This window comes from Eulemur rufifrons, chromosome 9 (genome assembly GCF_041146395.1).
Source record: "Eulemur rufifrons isolate Redbay chromosome 9, OSU_ERuf_1, whole genome shotgun sequence".
NCBI lineage: Eukaryota > Metazoa > Chordata > Mammalia > Primates > Lemuridae > Eulemur > Eulemur rufifrons.
The window spans coordinates 24591509-24610880 of record NC_090991.1 but is presented as its reverse complement, the minus strand read 5'-3'; the positions used below and the strand labels follow the sequence as shown (position 1 = coordinate 24610880).

Genomic DNA, 19372 nt, shown 5'->3' with positions numbered 1-19372 from the left:
TTAGTGTTTCTAGTGAGATTTATACTTTTATGCTTTCATATTTTTAGTTAGCATTTCTTCATTTCATGTGGAAGAATGTGTTTTTAATTTACTCATTGTAATTGTGCATATATGTGGTACAATTTGATGTTTCACATATATATTACATAATGATAAAATCATGGTATTTACTGGAAAAAAAAAAAAAAAACCACAGCCCACAGAGGGTTGGAACATGTGGCATGAACCTAACCAGATTAATTGCCTATTAAAAATAACAGTGTTCTCAGTATGAGTTAAACAAGACGCAGAATGTCATAATATGATCGTCAAATGTCTAGGCTGTAATCCAAAATTACACAGTATGCAAAGAACCAGGAAAATTTGGATTCACATGAAAAAAATAACCAACAGATGCCAATACTCAAATGACAGACAGCAAAGAGAAGATAGAAGGAGGAACAAAATGAAAATTAAAAAAAAAAAAAAGTGCCAGCAAAAGGAAAAACAAAGAGTTAAAAGGAAACAAGAAAAAGAATGTGCTGAAAAAAAAATTTAAGACATAAGAGCTTACAAACCTCCTAAATCTGGTGAAAGACATAAACCTACAGATTTAAGCTCAGCAAACCCCAAAACAGAAACCCCCAAAGAAATCCACATCCAGACATATCATAACCTAATTGCTAAAAACTAAAGAGAAAAAAATCTTGAAATGTAATGACCTTCACAGGAATAATTTAAATGACTACAGATTTCACTTCAGAAACCATGGAGGCCAGAGGGAAGTGGCATTTTCTTTGGAGTCTCCCTCGGTCCCCAGGCTAGAGAGCTCAAGTGATCCTCCCACCTCGGCCTCCCAGAGTGCTAGGATTACCTTGCCTGGCCAATGGCATATTTTTTAAAGTGTTAAAAAATATCATAAGGAAACTTAGAATATCAAGAACTTAGAATATCAAGAATGAAGAAAGGGCCTCCCACATTGTATCAGATTTGGTCTGTGTGACTTATAAAATACAGAATTGATGATATGACACTTTTGAGGCTAGGTTACAAAAACACCTGTGGCTTCTGCCTTGCTCTCTCTGGTACTGCTTGCTCTGGGAGGAAGTTAACTGCCATATTGTGAGAAGCCCTGTGGAGGGGCACATGTGGCATCAAACTGAGGTCTCCTGCCAACAGTTTTGTAAGTGAGCCTTGTGGGAAGGCCCAATTCAGACCTTCAGATGACTGTAGCCCTGGGGGGTAGGTTGACTGCAACCACATGAGACTATAACCCAGCTAAGTTACTCCCAGATTTCTGAGGCTCAGAAACTGAGATGTTTGTTTAAAGCTGCTAAATTTTGAGGTATTATAATATGTAGGAATACATAACTAATACATATTTTAATCTTTGAGGCATAAGATACATAGATCAAGAATTATCTTCTCCAAAATATTAAAAAGAACCAGAGTGTATGGACATGGTTAAATAATGGCATGAACAACTTGCATCCACAGACCGAAATACTAAAGAAGCTCTATGATGTGCTGATATAGAAAAATCTTTAAGACATAAGCTTAAGAGATACACACATGGGCCTGGGCACGGTGGCTCAGGCCTGTAATCCTAGCACTCTGGGAGGCCGAGGCGGGTGGATCACTCGAGGTCAGGAGTTTGAGACCAGCCTGAGCAAGACCGAGACCCCGTCTCTACTAAAAATAGAAAGAAATTAGCAGGCCAACTAAAAATATATAGAAAAAATAAGCCAGGCATGGTGGCACATGCCTGTAGTCCCAGCTACTCAGGAGGCTGAGGCAAAAGGATTGCTTGAGCCCAGGAGTTTGAGGTTGCTGTGAGCTAGGCTGATGCCACGGCATGCTAGGCCAGGCAACAGAGTGAGACTCTGTCTCAAAAAAAAAAAAAAAAAAAAAAAGAGATACACACATGTATCATTATATGTCTGCACGGATTACACAAACAAAAAATTGGGGAGGAAAGGCTGGCTACTTTGAGGATTGAGGTGGGAGGCTTTTTATTATGCATGATTTTATACATCAATTTCCCATTATGTATTATACTACTAATTGGTGTTACATAGACATCTTCAACTCCCATAAAAAATAGATATAGGCCAGGCATGGTGGCTCACACCTGTAATCCCAGCACTTTCGGAGGCTGAGGGAGGATCACTTGAGGCCAGGAGTTCAAGACCAGCCTGGGCAACATAGTGAAACCCAGTCTCTACAAAAAATAATGTTAGTTGGGTGCGGTGGTGCGTGCCTGTAGTCCCAGCTACTCAGGAGACCTAGGTGGGAGGATTGCTTGAGCCCAGCAGTTTGAGGCAGCAATGAGCTATGATCACACCACTGCACTCCAGCCTAGTGCAAACAAAGTGAAACCCTGTCTCAAAAAAAAAAAAAAATTACAGTTAAGGTGTCTCCAACTAAAACCATTTCCAATATTAGAAAGGTACTAATATGGTATGGAATTAGACTCTATTGCACTAGGAAATAATGTGATATAGGAAAGAATTAATGCTAAGACACTTTTACATTAAAAAATTGATTTGAAAAATAAAGATTACAAAATCTATTACTCTAATCAAATGGAAATTTTAATTTCATGTGTAGGGTTAGATTATTTTATTTATAACCATGGTGAAAAGTAGCTAAATGGATTTTAATATACATTCAGATTTGCTGAATTTCTACTTGGTACAGCTAGGATGGTATCACAGGTTTAAAAGATGGAAAAGCCCTTCACAATAAATTGACTCCAGAAGTGTCTGCTGGTTGCTATGTCTCTATATTGGAAATATCTGAAAAACAAACTCTTCAGTATCCAAAAATCTTCTTTAAAACCAACCACAAATCACATTTCACCTAGATTACTGGTTCTCAATTAATCTTCCAATGGAAAATTAGTATGCTTCCAACTGCAGTTTCTAGTACATTGTAGGTGCACAATATTGAATGCATGAATTAACTCTTTACTCTCTCAATGAGAGGTCTTGTTCCAAATTTTAACATTTTTTAAATATCTCACTGTAAAACATAATTCACCACATCAAAATTGTATACTCTTCATGTTTTAGTACTAATTTCTTGCAGGTTTTTTCCTGTATTACCAAAGTACACAGTGTTTTATTGATTTTTAATTGTTACATAATATTTTATCAAGTGCTTATAAGCTATAACTGACTTAACCACATTCTTATTGTTAGATAATTAGTTTATTTCAACATATGCTATATTAAAATAAAAAAATTGAGTGTAAAAATTAAGATTATATGTATTTTAAGTTGTTACTCAAAAGCACAATCATGGCACAACAGAATGTAGGTTGAGCATCCCTAATTCAAAAATCCAAAATCCAAATCTTTTTGAGATCTGACATTATGCTCCAAGGAAATGTTCACTGGAGCATTTTGAATTTCTGATTAGGAATTCTCAACCAGTAAGTATAATACAAACATTCCAAAATCTGAAAAGATCCCAAATCCAAAACACTTCTGGTCCCAAGCATTTTGGATAAGGGCTACTCAACCTGTACATACCGTTAAAACAAACCAACAACAAAAATCCAGCAACATGAGGAACAGTTCACTGATTTATTAGATGAACATATACCCATATAATCAATGAAAACTGTATGATATAAAATAATTTAAGAAATGTTGGGAATTAGCAGCACCATCCATTATTGAAATAGCAAGAAAAACTTCACATATTTTAAGCAAACACTAAAAGGGGGTAAACTACGTTAAGACCTAATAATGCCATTGGTCTGGGATGAGTAAAAAAGGCATTGTTTTAGGTAAACATACCTCCTTCTATGCCAAAGATTCTGTGAGTACACCTGGTGATTAATGTTTTAGAAAAATGCTACTGAAAAGATACTGCATAGTATTTTAATTGGGACAAGACTAACATCCAGCTACGTTAGCATGGCTCAACACGTCTATGAAAAATTTAGTTCTGAGTTATGAAATTAGAAATAAAAAATAATTTTTAAAAGACACTTGTAATCTCTAAGAAACATTAAGTGGAACACAAGTCACTATGAAAATACATCACTTTTCCAGTCTGCTTAATAATAATTTACTTTAAAAAGTTGCGAAGTTTTCATCACAAGTGGCTTATACAAAGTTTTTAATAAGCATTTTTAAAAGTTTAAATGTTTCTCTAAAATCTAATAGAATCTTTTGATTTTTTAAAACATTTAGCCCTGTTGTCACAATTACTATGTATCAGAGTAAGAGACTGAGTTTGTGTGAAGGATACAAATTTACACAAATATTACAGCAACTTATACCCTAACAACACCTACAAAATTCACATTTATAATACAAGCAGATACAAGGCCAGGATAAAACTGCTGAATTCCAAAAAGTCAAACTGTATACTCTTTTAATTTTGTCCCCTTAAAAAAAGTTCAACTTCGGCACCAAATTTAAACAGCCCTCTTATGACCTAAGCTTGGAAAACCCCACTTCCTAGATACATTTCAGCAAACACAAACAGTTTTCCTGTGCTGATGTAGTAAGGGATTTCCAATTTTCTTCTGGCCTCTAAGTCTGCGTCGCATGGTAAGTTTCACAGAGTTCTTTCGCTGAGAGGTGGTGGGGAGGCTTGCAGGCTGAGCACCATTACTTCGACTTAAGCCATTTCGTCTATGCTTTTTCATAAGGGGGCCAGAGTTGGATTCTTCTAATGTCCTTTTAAAGTTTGCTGGAGGGGTTCTTTCAATTTCTTGGGCTTTCATTTGACCAGGAGTTGACATCTTTAAATTTTTTTGGTCCATGATGGTGTTTGTTGAATTGGTAGGAACAAGGCCAACTGACAGGCTATTATTCAAAGAATCATGTATCCTTAGAGTCAGGGCTTTAGCGCAATTTTCTTCAAGTGGCTGTGCATCCTTTGAGGGTAAGACTACAGCTTGGACACTCCCTCGAGCTATCTCAGCTGGTACCTCTAAAAAATTCTCTGAGAAGGCATTACTACGAACCAGGGCAGGTATATGGTCCTTAGAGTTCAGCCTTGGCCACGGATCCTCCTCCAGTGACTGAAAGATAAGAAGGTAAAACAAAAAAGAAATAATTTATTGAAGAACTCAACAAATTCATGACATGTGGTATTATGAAACTATTAAGATGGCAAAAACATGGTATGCATTCTCTCATTCATTCACTATATTTATTGAACTATGTGCAATGTTTTATGGGGGGATTCTGGGTGAGAAGGCAGCAATATAAAGGTAACAGTGACAAGGAACTCTGCCTTCAGGGTAATAGATGAATTAATCTATTCTGGTGAGTTAACATTCATGTCATCTTAAGTATTTTCTGTCCACTGGCAGATAACAAAAAATGAGGTACTTTAAAAGACTCATATTTACTCTTCCACTATCCTAATCTATACCCAAACAAGAAGAAGATCAAAAGTATCACACTCTCTGTTTACATTTTAATTGTACATTTGACAATAACATAATGCTGATGAAATAGCTCCAATTATTTTTCACAAAAGCCTTATATTTTCTGTAGGTACCATCAAAAAGTTGTTTTAATAAGCCATTAACAACATCCTAATATTCTGGTAATTAAAACATAGTTAGCTTAACCATTGGGGGGATGGAGATTTCACTAGGATAAGTGACAAATTTGTAGGTTTTAGGCTTATTTCCTACTTCCAAAATTCCAATTTCTGAAGATTTAGTAGTATGTAAAATGTGAAGTACAACATGGAAGCAACTATGTCAAAATGGAAACTCAAGATGAATGTTGTTTTGCACCCATCCCACAAACACTAGATACTGTTCTGTGATTTGAGAAAAGTATTTAATAGGAAAAGGAGGACATACTGAACCCTACTCAGAATGGTTAGGGAAACTCCCAGTTAATGAAATGAGAATCACCTGAGGAACTTTGTTGTTTTTAAAAAGCTTCATGGTGATCCAGATATGTACCACTACTTTGAGTGTAGTGTTCTAGATCTACAAATACTCAGAATATACTCCTAGCTCCAGACAGATAAGAACATTCTTCCTATCAAACCTAAATCTTCCAAAGTAGTTATATTTTATAAAATCATTGTCTTAATTTCCCAAGGTCAGAGTTAAAGCATAAAATACTATCTCTTCCCCCAAGCATGTAATATTTCCCTCAAGTGGACACTCAATCAAATTCATTAAAATATTAATATATTCTGAAAAGCCCAGGCAAACCCTTTTGTAGAATAGTAAATGAAGACATCTTCCTCTGCTATGAAATCCCCTGTCAATAAACACCTTTCTAAAAAGTGCTATATAGGCCGAGTGTAGTGGCTCACATCTATGATCCCAGCACTCTGAGAGGCTGAGCTGGGAGGATTGCTTGAGGCCAGGGGTTTGAGACCAGCCTGGGCAACATGGCAAGACCTCATCTCTTAAAAAAAAAAAAAAGGTTAAAAAAGTAGCTGGTGGCACGTATTAGTCCCAGCTACTCAGAAGGCTGAGGCAGGAGGATCATCTTGGCCCAGGAGTTCGAGGCTACAGTGAGCTATGATCATGCCACTGCACTCCAGCCTGGGAAGCAGAGATCTTGTCTCTAAAAAAATAAAAATAAATAAAAAGTGTTGCATAAAAATATATTTATACTAAGAATGTTTAATGTGTCTGGAATTAAAAGGGAAATTAAAGGTATCCAGAGTCTTGTTTTTAAAAATATTTCAATCTAACCATAGACACGAACATGCTTTATCCAAAAAAAATGTATTGACTTTAGGTCCTATTAAAGCTGGAGATGCAAAAAGGACACAGAATTCGTAAGTTGGTACTGCCTCAAATACATTGCTTCCCTTTTTTATTAAAAATATACTCTTTCTTTTTGGAGCCACTAGCCCATTTATTATACACTACATGGTTTAGTGAAAGGCTGATTTTTCTTGCCTGTTTTAACACTGACTAGATGTTGGGCAGCAACCTTACTTTAAATTAAGGTACTGGTGTTGAGATAAGGATAGCAGAACAGTCTCTGTTCTAGAATATTTACATATAGCTTTTAATAATATCAACAATGATAGCTGTATGTGAGTTTATGCCCCTGCATTAGGTTGATTTAAATGTTTAACTGGATCACAAGCATGTTCTGGCTGATCACAGAAAAATAATATGAGTAATAAGTAATCATTAACCAAGAACTCATGCTGCTTTAATATAGAAAAAAGATGTGCAACAAGACCAGGCAACAAATAAGGTCTGTAGCAGAAGGTTTCCTACTGCCAAATAATCACATGTTATTACTCTAAGCACAAGAAAAAAGGTACTAATCAAGCTATTTATTGGAATAGAATATAATGCTCTAGTATGGATAACAAGGTTAGATGTTTGGTGAAATTCCTTTATAAAAGAAGAACAATGGGACAATTTCAGAGTTAAAACAATTTATTACAATTTCTGTTTTGCTGCGTCTTTTTAAATTTATAGATTATTATTCTGACGCTACAGGTGCGCTGGCTTCTCTTCCCCCACTTCCTCCTTGAACTTTTCCTTTTCCTTCTCTTTTTATTGGCATTCTGTGGGAATACACTGCATCTGTTAGCACAGGCAACTGCTTAGACTTCTTAAGACTCACCCCAGATTAACTTGGATTGCTAAACCTTGCATGTTCACAAAACATTTATGTGATATTGAGAGATATCCCCTAAAATACATACTTTAAAAAAGTTCACTGCTTCAGAGATCAACTTTCTCCTTCCATCTATCCTGTAATCCAATATTAAACAACTAATTACAAATTGTGCCTATAATACAACTGAAACTAAGTTTTAATTTTCTGAAAGTATTTCTTCTCTACCCCTGTTCCTACTTCTTATAGCTCTTCCCTTGTCAAACATAGCTAGATTTAGTTTTGCCTTAAAGAAAGAATGGAGAAAGAAATGTGGGCCATAATAACCCATCACTTAAACAAAGGTATTTCCACTGTCCCCACCCCAAAACAAAGACTAATTTACTTCAGAATGCAAACAGAAGTAGACATATTTACAGAAAGATAAATCTAGTCTCAAATGCCTAGTTACTAAACATGGGATAACAATAACAATGAAATAAATCAAGGTGACTCCTGAGTTTTCACCGTTAAGTAAATTAAGGTAAACAAAACAAAACCATTTCTTGGGCAGAAATTTGCCTTTGTTACTTGTTAGATCAGAACAATACTAATTATTTAGAATTGATCTAAATATTCTCCCATATTTGGGTAGGGCCAATTGGTTAACAAATAACCATGCCTGCGTATCAGTGCACACATAAGTCTCCTTATCTTTACTTTGGGATTATTATTAGGTCAATATTTTTAGAATTTGAGTAATAATTTTAAAAACATATTTTGTATATGCTTTTACTAATGCGAATCAGTAGACTGCAATAATTTTTATTTGAGGTCAATATTAAGAATATTTGGGAGGCCGGGCGAGGTGGCTCACACCTGTAATCCTAGCACTCTGGGAGGCCGAGGCAGGTGGATCACTCGAGGTCAGGAGTTCGAGACCAGCCTGAGCAAGAGCAAGACCCCCCATCTCTACTAAAAATAGAAAATTATCTGGCCAACTAAAAATATATATTGAAAAAATTAGCCGGGCATGGTGGCACATGCCTATAGTCCCAGCTCTTCGGGAGGCTGAGGCAGTAGGATTGCTTAAGCCCAGGAGTTTGAGGTTGCTGTGAGCTAGGCTGACGCCACGGCACTCACTCTAGCCCGGGCAACAGAGCAAGACTCTGTCTCAAAAAAAAAAAAAAAAAAAAAAGAATATTTGGGGCCAGGCGCGGTGGCTCACGCTGTAATCCTAGCACTCTGAGAGGCCGAGGCGGGCGGATAGTTGGAGCTCAGGAGTTCAAGACCAGCCTGAGTAAGAGTGACACCTCGTCTCTACTAAAAATAGAAAGAAATTATATGGACAGCTAAAAAATATATATATATAGAAAAACTAGCTGGGCATGGTGGCACATGCCTGTAGTCCCAGCTCTTCGGGAGGCTGAGGCAGGAGGATCGCTTGAGCCCAGGAGTTTGAGGTTGCTGTGAGCTAGGCTGATGCCACAGCACTCTAGCCTGGGCAACAGAGTGAGACTCTGTCTCAAAAAAAAAAAGAATATTTGGCTGGGTGCAGTGGCTCATGCCTGTACTCCTAGCACTCTGGGAAGCTGAGGCAGGAGGACAGCTTGAGGTCAGGAGTTCAAGACCAGCCTGAGCAAGAGCGAGACTCCATCTCTTAAAAACAGAAAAAGTTAGCCAGGCATGGTGGCATGAGCCCACAGTCCCAGCTACTCAGGAGGCTGAGGCAGGAGAATCACCTGAGCCTAGGAGTTTGAGGTTACAATGAGCTATGATCATGCCACTCCACTCTAGCCTGGGCAACAGAGTGAGACTCTGTCTCAAATGAATATTTATTCCTATCATAATATCCTCTTGCCCTCTCACAATGACCTCCACCCTAATGCCTCCTTCTCTATTCTGCCTAAAGGACAATTATCATGGAACATGAAAGAATATATTTAATATTCAGAAACAGGCAAATATACAAACATAGGCTCTTTCACAGCTTTGAAAAGAGAATCAAGAGACTTTAAAAGGTTCCAACCTGCATTATCATTCAAGGTTTTCAAAGAAAAGAAAGCTTTGGGCTGGGTGAGGTGACTCAAGCCTATAATCCTAGCACTCTGGGAAACCGAGGCGGGCAGATCGCTCAAGGTCAGGAGTTTGAGACCAGCCTGAGCAAGACTGAGACCCTGTCTCTACTAAAAATAGAAATTAGCTGGACAACTAAAAATATATATAAAAAATTAGCCGGGCATGGTGGCGCATGCCTGTAGTCCCAGCTACTCAGGAGGCTGAGGCAGAAGGATGGCTTGAGCCCAGGAGTTTGAGGTTGCTGTGAGCTGGGCTGACGCCACGGCACTCTAGCGCAGGCAACAGAGTGAGACTTTGTCTCAAAAAAAAAAAAAAAAAGCTTTCGTAAGAAATTCCTTTATGAAAATTAGTATAATAATGTATTGGCTGGTCCAATGGTAGTGAATTATCAGAACTTACATTAGTGTCACTAAAATTGGTATACAACCCCCAACTGCTAAATTTGGCTTAAAAAAATAATAATTTGTCAATTTCTAAATGAAAAGATTCCTTTTCATTTTACCACATGCATATTTTTTTTTTGCCATAAATATGTAAAGTAAAAGAAAACAAAGCAGTAATAATAAATTTTTAAGTATTAGCTACAGGATCACAATACCCCAAATTAAAGGTCTTTGACACTTTAAAAAACTGCCTGAGGCTGGGTGTGGTAGCTCACGCCTGTAATCCTAGAATTTGGGGAGGCTAAGGCGGGAGGATCACTTGAGCCCAGGAATTCCAGTGAAACCCTGTCTCTACCAAAAATAGAAAAAATTATCAGGGCATGGTGGTGGGTACCTATTGTCTCAGCTACTTGGGAGACTGAGGCAGGAAGATCACTTGAGCCCAGGAGTTTGAGGCTGCAGTGAGCTATGATGATACCACTGTACTCTAGCCAGGGGACAGAGTGAGACCCTATCTCAAAAAAAAAAAAAGAAAAGAAAAAAAAATTAATTTAAATTAAATTAAATTAAAAAAATAAAAAACTGCCTGAATAGATGGCATAAGATTCCACTGTATTTCCCATTTTAATGGTCTACTGAAAACACAATCTCAGAAGGCCATGCTTTATATCAAAGCAATTATCAATATTACTCATTTTTGGTAGAAAAAATTACATGAAAACAAAACTAAGTATTTGAGTTCTTAGTAAATCAGAAAAAGGGAAATATGTAATCCATTTAAAATTTGCTTATCTTAAACTCATTCAATATTAACATGGATAAGAAATAGGAATGATGTTTCTTACTCATGTTAAGAGACAACCAGTTCTAAGGTCTGATATCCTCAGGTCCAGATCATCTTGAGTCTCTATGACCTTGTTCAGACTGTTTAATCTCTCTCAGGCTTATTACTGATAAAATGAAATAACAACAATAACACTATTTCTGGGTTATGAGGTACAAATGAAATATGTATAAGTGCTTCACAAACTTCTAAATGCTTTATAAATATTCATAGTATTAGATGGGGACCACTAAATTCCAAACATTAATATTCTTCTGGGGCCACAATCACCTTTCTGCTATACACATGGTTGGCATTCAGATTACTACTGATGTGAAGGCTCTCTCACAATAAGTTACATAACAAAGATCCATCACTTTCTTGACTTTAGCTCAAATCCAAACTCCTATTATACAGAAATCTAAAAACTGTTTTCATTTGACACTAACCAAAGAAATTCCAACTATTAAAACATAGCCTAAAAACTATAAAAGTATATACCTTGATTGGTGGTGTAGAACATGGGGAAGGAGTCATCACACAGGTTTCTTGACTGTTATAGGAGGGGCTATCAGTCAGGTTCAGATAGAACTCATCTTCATTGGTGAAGTTTCCCTGATTGTCCACTTCTGGAGAGATGCAGATTACTATGGCACTCGTGTTATCTGCTCGGAGCATACGCTGCCTCCAGCGGGCTAGCGCTCGATTCACAAGCATTTTGGCGCAAGATTGTCCATGCTCACCCTGTATTTAAAAGAAGAACAAGGAGAAGGAAGGTAAAAACTCAGTTTTAGCTGCCACTACCTCTGTATCAAATTAAAAATTGGGTGTTCAATGTGGCCAACATAAATAAATAAAGCTCCTGAATTTTCAAACATTCTCCAGTCCCCTTAACTGTTAACATGTTAAAACAGTACTTTTCTAAATAATAAAACAAGGCTTTATCCTGTGGTTAAATTCCACTCATATTTCCATCTTTTTATCAAGAAAACTTAGTCTTTACTGTAATTTTAATTAGGAAAAATGACATAGAAGTTACTTAAAAAGGGAAGTAAACATCAAGTTATTATAGATAAACATAACTCACAAATAAGACAATCTGATATTCTTTTTATAACTATCTGATTAGATCAATTAGATTGTTTCTTTATGTGGATGGAGTACCATGGACCTTCACTTATGAAAGCATCACTTTATGTGGCACAAAAGAAAGAAAAAACATTGTCAATTGAATTTTTTTTTTTTTTTGTTTGAGATGGAGTCTCACTCTGTCACCTGGGCTGGAGTGGCATGGCATCAACCTAGCTCACAGCAACCTCAAACTCCTGGGCTCAAGTGATTCTCCTGCCTCAGCCCCCCCCAGTAGCTGGGATTACAGGTGCGCACCACCATACCCAGCTAATTTTTCTATTTTTAGTAGAGACAAGGTCTCGTTCTTGCTCAGGCTGGTCTCTAAATCCTGACCTCAAGTGATCCTCCTGCCTCAGCCTACCAGACTGCTGGATTACAGGTGTGAGCCACTGTGCCCGGCCTCAGCTAAACTATGATACACCATTTATAGAAAAAGCATTACAATTTCAGGGATGTTAAAAGGTGAAAAAATATGCATCTCATAATTCATTAAAGGTAGCATTAATTTCTAATTCATGAATCTATCACATTCCCCAGGGCACACGGTCTATCACTCTCCAAACACTGAGGACTCCCTGAAGGACTCTCTTACCTTTCACCTTTTCAGTTACCTGTTTCCCTTTCCAACAAAGTTCCATGAAAAAAGAAATCTAATTAAGACATTTCCACTACCTTACCTGCATTTTTTCCTAGGCTCACTAGAATTTTGCTGACTTGGGTTTCTCTATCATTGTATCCTCTTTTACCATACAGTCTCTCCCTAAGTGATCTCATATATTGCCAGAGATTTACCTAACTCTTGTTAACATTCAAATTAGCATTTCCAGGCTTCCCTCTCAAATGTGTAAAAGATGGGTCTCACTATGTTGCCCAGGCTGGAGTGCAGTGGCAATTCACAGGTGTAGCCTTGAACTCCTGGGCTCAAGTGATCCTCCTGCCTTAGCCTCCCAAGTAGCAGGAACTACTAGGCATGTGCCACTACACCTGGCTCTCTCAAATATTTATAACTGCTTACTGAAGATACCTATCTAGATGAACTACAGGTACCTCCAACTCAATATGCCTACATCTGAACTAATTTTTCCCATCTCCCTCAAAACAATGCATTTCGTCTTGATAATCGCTCTGCCAGAGTCAGAAATTCAGGCGTCATCATATTTTTCTTTCCTATAAACCTAAGTGCTGTCAATTCTACTTGCCATGTATTTCTTCTGTATGTGTGTGTGTACATGTATGTTTTTAAACCATCACTGCCTTAGATCAAGCATGCAAGCAAAATTTCTAATTTGGAATACAACATCGACATGTAAGAAGGAAGTCTAATAGATCCATTAATAAAAAATCAAACCAGTTACACTATCAAAAAGTCAATAAGGGCCGGGCGCAGTGGCTCACGCCTGTAATCCTAGCACTCTGGGAGGCCGAGGTGGGCGGATCGTTTGAGCTCAGGAGTTGGAGATCAGCCTGAGCAAGAGCGAGACCCCATCTCTACTAAAAATAGAAAGAAATTATATGGACAGCTAAAAATATATATAGAAAAAATTAGCCGGGCATGGTGGTGCATGCCTGTAGTCCCAGCTACTCGGGAGGCTGAGACAGGAGGATTGCTTGAGCCCAGGAGTTTGAGGTTGCTGTGAGCTAGGCTGACGCCACGGCACTCACTCTAGCCTGGGCAACAGAGTGAGACTCTGTCTCAAAAAAAAAAAAAAAAAAAAAAAAAGTCGATAAGAATCAACATATGAAGAGAGGTCGAGATGAGCCATATGATTCCACTCACCAAAATTCACCTTCTCTTGGGGATCCTTCACTAATCATTGCTGCCATCCATTCTCTTTCATTGCCAACCTTGTATCTGTTTAGTTTTGCTAAGGGGCTAGATGGTTTTCCTACACCTCCTACTAGATAGCCGCATATCCATTATCATCTACTTTCTATTTTATCTTCCATCCTGCAATGAGTAAGCTTCCTAAAATCTAGCTGCCTATCAATGAAAATCTTTTTGCCTCATCTTCCTTCACTTCCAGGGCATCCTATCCTCCTGTCACACCAAGCTACTTGTGAAATCTGAATATGTCATAGTCATCTCTCCATCTTGATACTACATATTCTAGTTCCTTAGCCTGGAAAGCTTCTCTCTCCTCCTTTGATCTATTACTTAGTAAATTCAACCCTACCTTTAAGACTTGCTCAAATATCACTCTCTTCGAAGAAACTTCCTATGCAGCCTTCCTAACTTTTTTATCTTCTTGCCTTCCCAGTTCTCATAAGACTTGTTTTCATTTTTGTTATATGGATATTTCCTTCAATACTCATTTTAAAACTCTTTGGTGTTTATGAATAGGTTCTCCCGATCCACTACAAACTGGCTTTTGTCCTCATCACGGTAGTGAAATGATCTCTCTCAGATCATTAAAGAACTCTAAATCCTTTACACAAAACAGGCTTTATGTTATTTAATCTTTGACATCCGATAATCACTGACAAAATGCAACGCATCAGGCCCTGAGATTGTAAAAATGAATCGAGATGACTCTCACCTTTAAAGAACTCAAAATCTATTGAACTCAATCCTCTGCTGAAAGAAGAAAAAATAATAATAATAATAAAAAGAAAAAAAAAAGAACTCACAATCCAATGGGATTGATAGTTATTTATATATTCTACCCATGTGCCTTTGATTCCAGATACTTCCTTATGTGGCTGGGGGAAGATGATGAAATGTTTTGGAATTAGATAGTGGTGATGGTTGTACAACTTTGTGAACTACACTAAGAATCACTGAATTATATACTTTAAAAGGAAAAATTTTATGGTAGGCAAATTTGATCTTTTTTTTTTTTTTTTGAAACAGAATCTCATTCTGTTGCCCGGGCTAGAGTGCCATGCCGTCAGCCCAGCGCACAGCAACCTCAAACTCCTGGGCTCAAGCAATCCTACTGCCTCACCCTCCCGAGTAGCTGGGACTACAGGCATGCGCCACCATGCCCGGCTAATTTTTTTCAATATATATTTTTAGCTGTCCCGTTAATTTCTTTCTACTTTTTTTTTTTTTAGTAGAGATGGGGTCTCGCTCTTGCTCGGGCTGGTCTCAAACTCCTGAGCTCAAACAATCCACCCGCCTCCTCCTCCCAGATTGCTAGGATTACAGGCATGAGCCGCCACGCCCGGCCTGATCTCATTTTTTTTTTTTTTTTTTTTTAAAGAAAAGGATTGGTGAGGTTTCACAGGTCAGTTAAGTCAAGGGCCATTTATACTGGAGTAAGCAGTTGTGTGTTTTGTTATCTAGTTTCGCTTATTTATTTTCTGTCTCATTCCTCTAATAATTAGGAGCTGCAAACGCTATGTTTTAACTATTAGTAAATCCAGGCAAGTGTAAAAGTCTACCCAAGGTAAACATCCTTCCTTAGTTCATGTTCAAGACCCCTGACAAAAGTACCAAAACAATGGTTAGAAAACATTATCAAATTATTGAATCTCTTCTCACCATCAGGTATTTTTTCTCCTCTTGGTCCTGACACATTGAGATGGCATCTTGAGGTGGAATCATATTCCAAAGTCCATCACTCCCCAAGATAATATACTTGTGCTTCTGGGGGTCAAGAGTGTGGACACTTGTGTCTGGTTCAGGTGACACCACAAATTCACCACTGAAAAAATCATAGCTCCACAAATCACCTGGGGGAAGAGAGCAGAAGAAGGAAGAAGTATTATTTGGAAGCTAATAGTGTATCATCACAGCAACAGAATAAAGTCGAAAATCTACACAATTCATCTCAATAGATGCAGAAAAGCAACTGGTAACAATCAAAATCCATTCATGATAAAAATTTTTATTCCTAGCAAACTCAGGGAAAAAAGACTCCCTTAATTAACCTGATAAAGAATATCCATCAGTAATCTATAACAAATGTCTTACTTAAAGGTAAAATGTTAAAAGTATTCCTTTTAAAATGAAGGAGTAAGAAAACTATGCTTTGTGTCATCACTTCTCTTTCAGTATTACACTGGGTCCTTCTCAGCACAGTAAGATAAAAAAAATAAATAAGATAGAAATGAACTGGAAAACAGAAAATAGAACAGGAAACTTTAGCGAGGTTGTTAGATATACAAACCCAACATATAAAAGGCAACTGTATTTCTATACAGTAGCAATAGAAAATACAAATTTTTAAACAATCCCATTTACAATAGGAATAAATTTAATAAAAGGTAAATAAGCCTTTTATAGAGAAGATTATAGATTCTAAAACATTAAAAGATTATCTAAATGGAGAAATCAACCAGATTCATTGATTACATAATATTAGACTTAATATTATAAAGACATTAATTCCTCCCAAAATAATCTACAAAGTCAATGTAATTCCAACCAAAATCCCAAAAGGAATTTTGTAGAATTTGACAAGCTGATTCTAAAATGTATAGGGAAAAGCAAAGGGCTAGGATTAACCAAGATAATTTTGAAGACAAAGGACAAGATGAGGAAAACTCCTACAAATAGGAATACCAATGGCTATCTGAAAACCTCCTGTTAACCTCTAGGTCAGTGAAGTACCTACATGAAAACTTACAGAATTAAGTGCCAGTCACTTGGAAGAAAATTCCAGAGATAATGAGCACTTTTCTGTTTTTAACCTACCACATGACCAGTCTTTGGAGAGCAATAGTTCTCCCCCCTTTCAGTAAGCCAGAAAAAGAAGGTACTTACATATCCCTCCTCATCGATTCAGGTGCACATAAAACAATGCCTACACTTCTGCCTTTTAAACCTATTAAATATAAACCTCAAAATGTTCAAGAGAAAAAAACTTTTAGTTGACTCAGGCCATCCAAAAGATCAATAAAACTGAAATAGAAGAAAAAAATAATATATAGAAATCATCTACTCTTCTGTAATACATAAGACAATGTAAGTGAAACCTTTTTTTGCTCCCAAAAAGTGAGGAAGAGACAAAAAGAAGAAAACATTAATTTCTGCCTCTTTTGTTTGTTGTGGGGTACTCAGGTGACAGGCCTAAATTAAAACCAAAAGGTTTTCAGACAAGAGGGTAAACAGCTTTTGCTCCCTGTCCGTAGGTCAGACCTTTTGTTAAACAACAGAGAAAGCTCTTTGTCCTTTCCCTTCCTTATTTACTTCCACGTTAGCTCCCATCAGAAATACTGGCCAATTCAAACATGCTCAGAGTCCAAGGAAAGAACAATTCAAATCAATTACTCCACTCTAAAATAGCAAAATCATTGCTAACCAGCCTCTTCAAAGAGGCAATTCAACCTTCAGAGTAGCAAAAAGGAACACATGAGACCACTAAAAGCTTATTATAATCCAGGTCAGCTCACAAAGACACATTTTTATAATAACCAGCAAAACAAAGTTCCCTGGTTGATGAAATAATAAAAATGAACATGAAGACAGTAAGATAAATATTAATATTAAGGCAGCACTTACAGAGTTCATAAGTGATGCCCAAAACGTTCAAAGTTTGCCCTATTATTTGGGCTTTTTGAGTACACAATACATTGACATGGTATAAAAATCAAAAGATACAAAAGGGTATACAGTGAAAATTCTCCCTTCCCATTCCCATCCTTCCCAGTTGTCCACTTAGGAAACAACTATTATTCTTATGTTCTTATTCTTCTGGAGATGTCTATAGGTATACAAGCATATATGCACACTGCTTTGATGAAGCTATCCTTTCAAGTTCCCAACTCTTTTACCGACAACTCCCAAATCACTAGTCTCCACTATTTTAGCTAATCTCTTGCTTTCTTACTAAATCTCAATACATTTCCAGAAGGAAGGCTCATTTCTTCTAAATTTCTGAAACTCTGCATTTTGATCTTGATTAAGATTGCACTGAACCTAAAGATCAGTTTGGGGAGAAATGCCATCTTAATATTTTAACTCCCAATCCATGAATATGGTATATCTCTATTTAGGTTTTCTTTGATTTCTTTCATCAGCATTTTGTAGTTTCCCACATACAAATTTTGAGCATATTTTGTTATAATTATACCTAAATATTTCATGGTTTTTTGGTACAATTATAAATGATACTATTTAAATTTCATTTCTAGTACATAAACGTATGAGAGGTTGGTCCAAGAGCAGTGGTGTTTACAACTAACTGATCACAGCCAGTTACAGATTCCTTTGTTCCTTCTCCACTACCACTGCTTCACTTGAGTAGCCTTAAAAAAAATAAAAATAAAATAAACATACGATAGACTATGTATGTTGAATTTGGATCTTGTGACCTTGCTGAATTCACGTATTAATTCTAGTAGCTTTTGTGGAGATCCTCTGGGATTTTTTATGCAGACAATGTTGTCTTCTGTGTATAGAGATGGTTTTAGTTACTTGCTGAACCATTTGAGACTAGGTTACAGATTCAAAAAAAAAATTTCACCTCAATATTATTAATAATACTTCAGCATTCATCTCCTAAGCATGAGGATGACCTACATAACCACACTCAGGACATTTCACATTGCCACACTACTGTATAATATAAAGTACATATTCAATCTCCCCAATTCTACCAATAATGCATTTTTAATATCCAGGTCCATTCAATCGTCATTCATTGCATATAGTTGTGGTTTTTAGTTGTTTCTAACCATAAACATTTCCCTAGGTTTTTTGTTTTTTGTTTTTTTTTTTTTTATCATTCATGGTATTGACAATTGTGAATAGTCCAAGCCAGCTGTTTTGCAGAATGACCATTAACTTGGATTTGCCGGTTGTTTCCCCATATTCTCATGCTATATATAAGGGTTTGTGCTCAGGTTAAACTGTTTGTTTTCTGTTTTGTGAGACAGGGTCTTGCACTGTTGCCTGGGCTAGAGTGCAGTGGCATCATTATAGCTCACTGCAACCTCAAACTCCTGGACTCACGTGATAGGTCAAACTTTTTTTTGGCCATAATGTTAATACTACATTGCAGGAGTTGGGTTCTTCTCAGAATATCTCATGAGGAGAGATCATGCGTCAGTCTGTCCTATCATTGGCAATGCCAAGTTTGGTCATTTTGTGTAAATGCTGTCTACTGGCACTGTAAAGTAGCCTTTTTCTGTTTGTAACTGATGAGTAATCTGTAGGGTGACACTTAGAGGATGAGTTCTACATCAAAATATGCCATATTTTATTTGACGATTCTTGTATGCATCAATTATTAAACTGATGACAGAATTAGAACATTCTAATTACATTTATTAGTTCATAGTATTTTTAAAGAAGAGCTTTCCATTCCTCTATCTACCTCTTTACAACTTTTTAGTATCAGTACAGACTTATGGGTGTTTTTCACTCAATATGTTTTTAGCTTATTTCTGTTATAATTTGTTTTGATGCTCAAGTTGCTTCAGATTTGCTAGTATATGTCCCTAGGATCTGAACTTTTAACAAACTC

The 19372-nt window shown here is 36.9% G+C and overlaps 1 protein-coding gene across 1 annotated transcript in view; it reads right to left on the bottom strand.

The window, feature by feature from the left end:
• Positions 1–4005: 4005 nt before the first annotated feature.
• PPM1D (protein phosphatase, Mg2+/Mn2+ dependent 1D) overlaps positions 4006–19372 on the bottom strand; it is a 57572-nt gene continuing 42205 nt past the window's right edge. The window contains exons 4-6 of the mRNA XM_069481068.1: positions 15445–15635; positions 11331–11573; positions 4006–5023 (exon numbers count right to left, since the gene is read on the bottom strand). Coding sequence (XP_069337169.1) covers positions 4466–5023; positions 11331–11573; positions 15445–15635 — 992 coding nt within the window. The 3' untranslated portion in view covers positions 4006–4465. The remainder of the gene's footprint in view (positions 5024–11330; positions 11574–15444; positions 15636–19372) is intronic.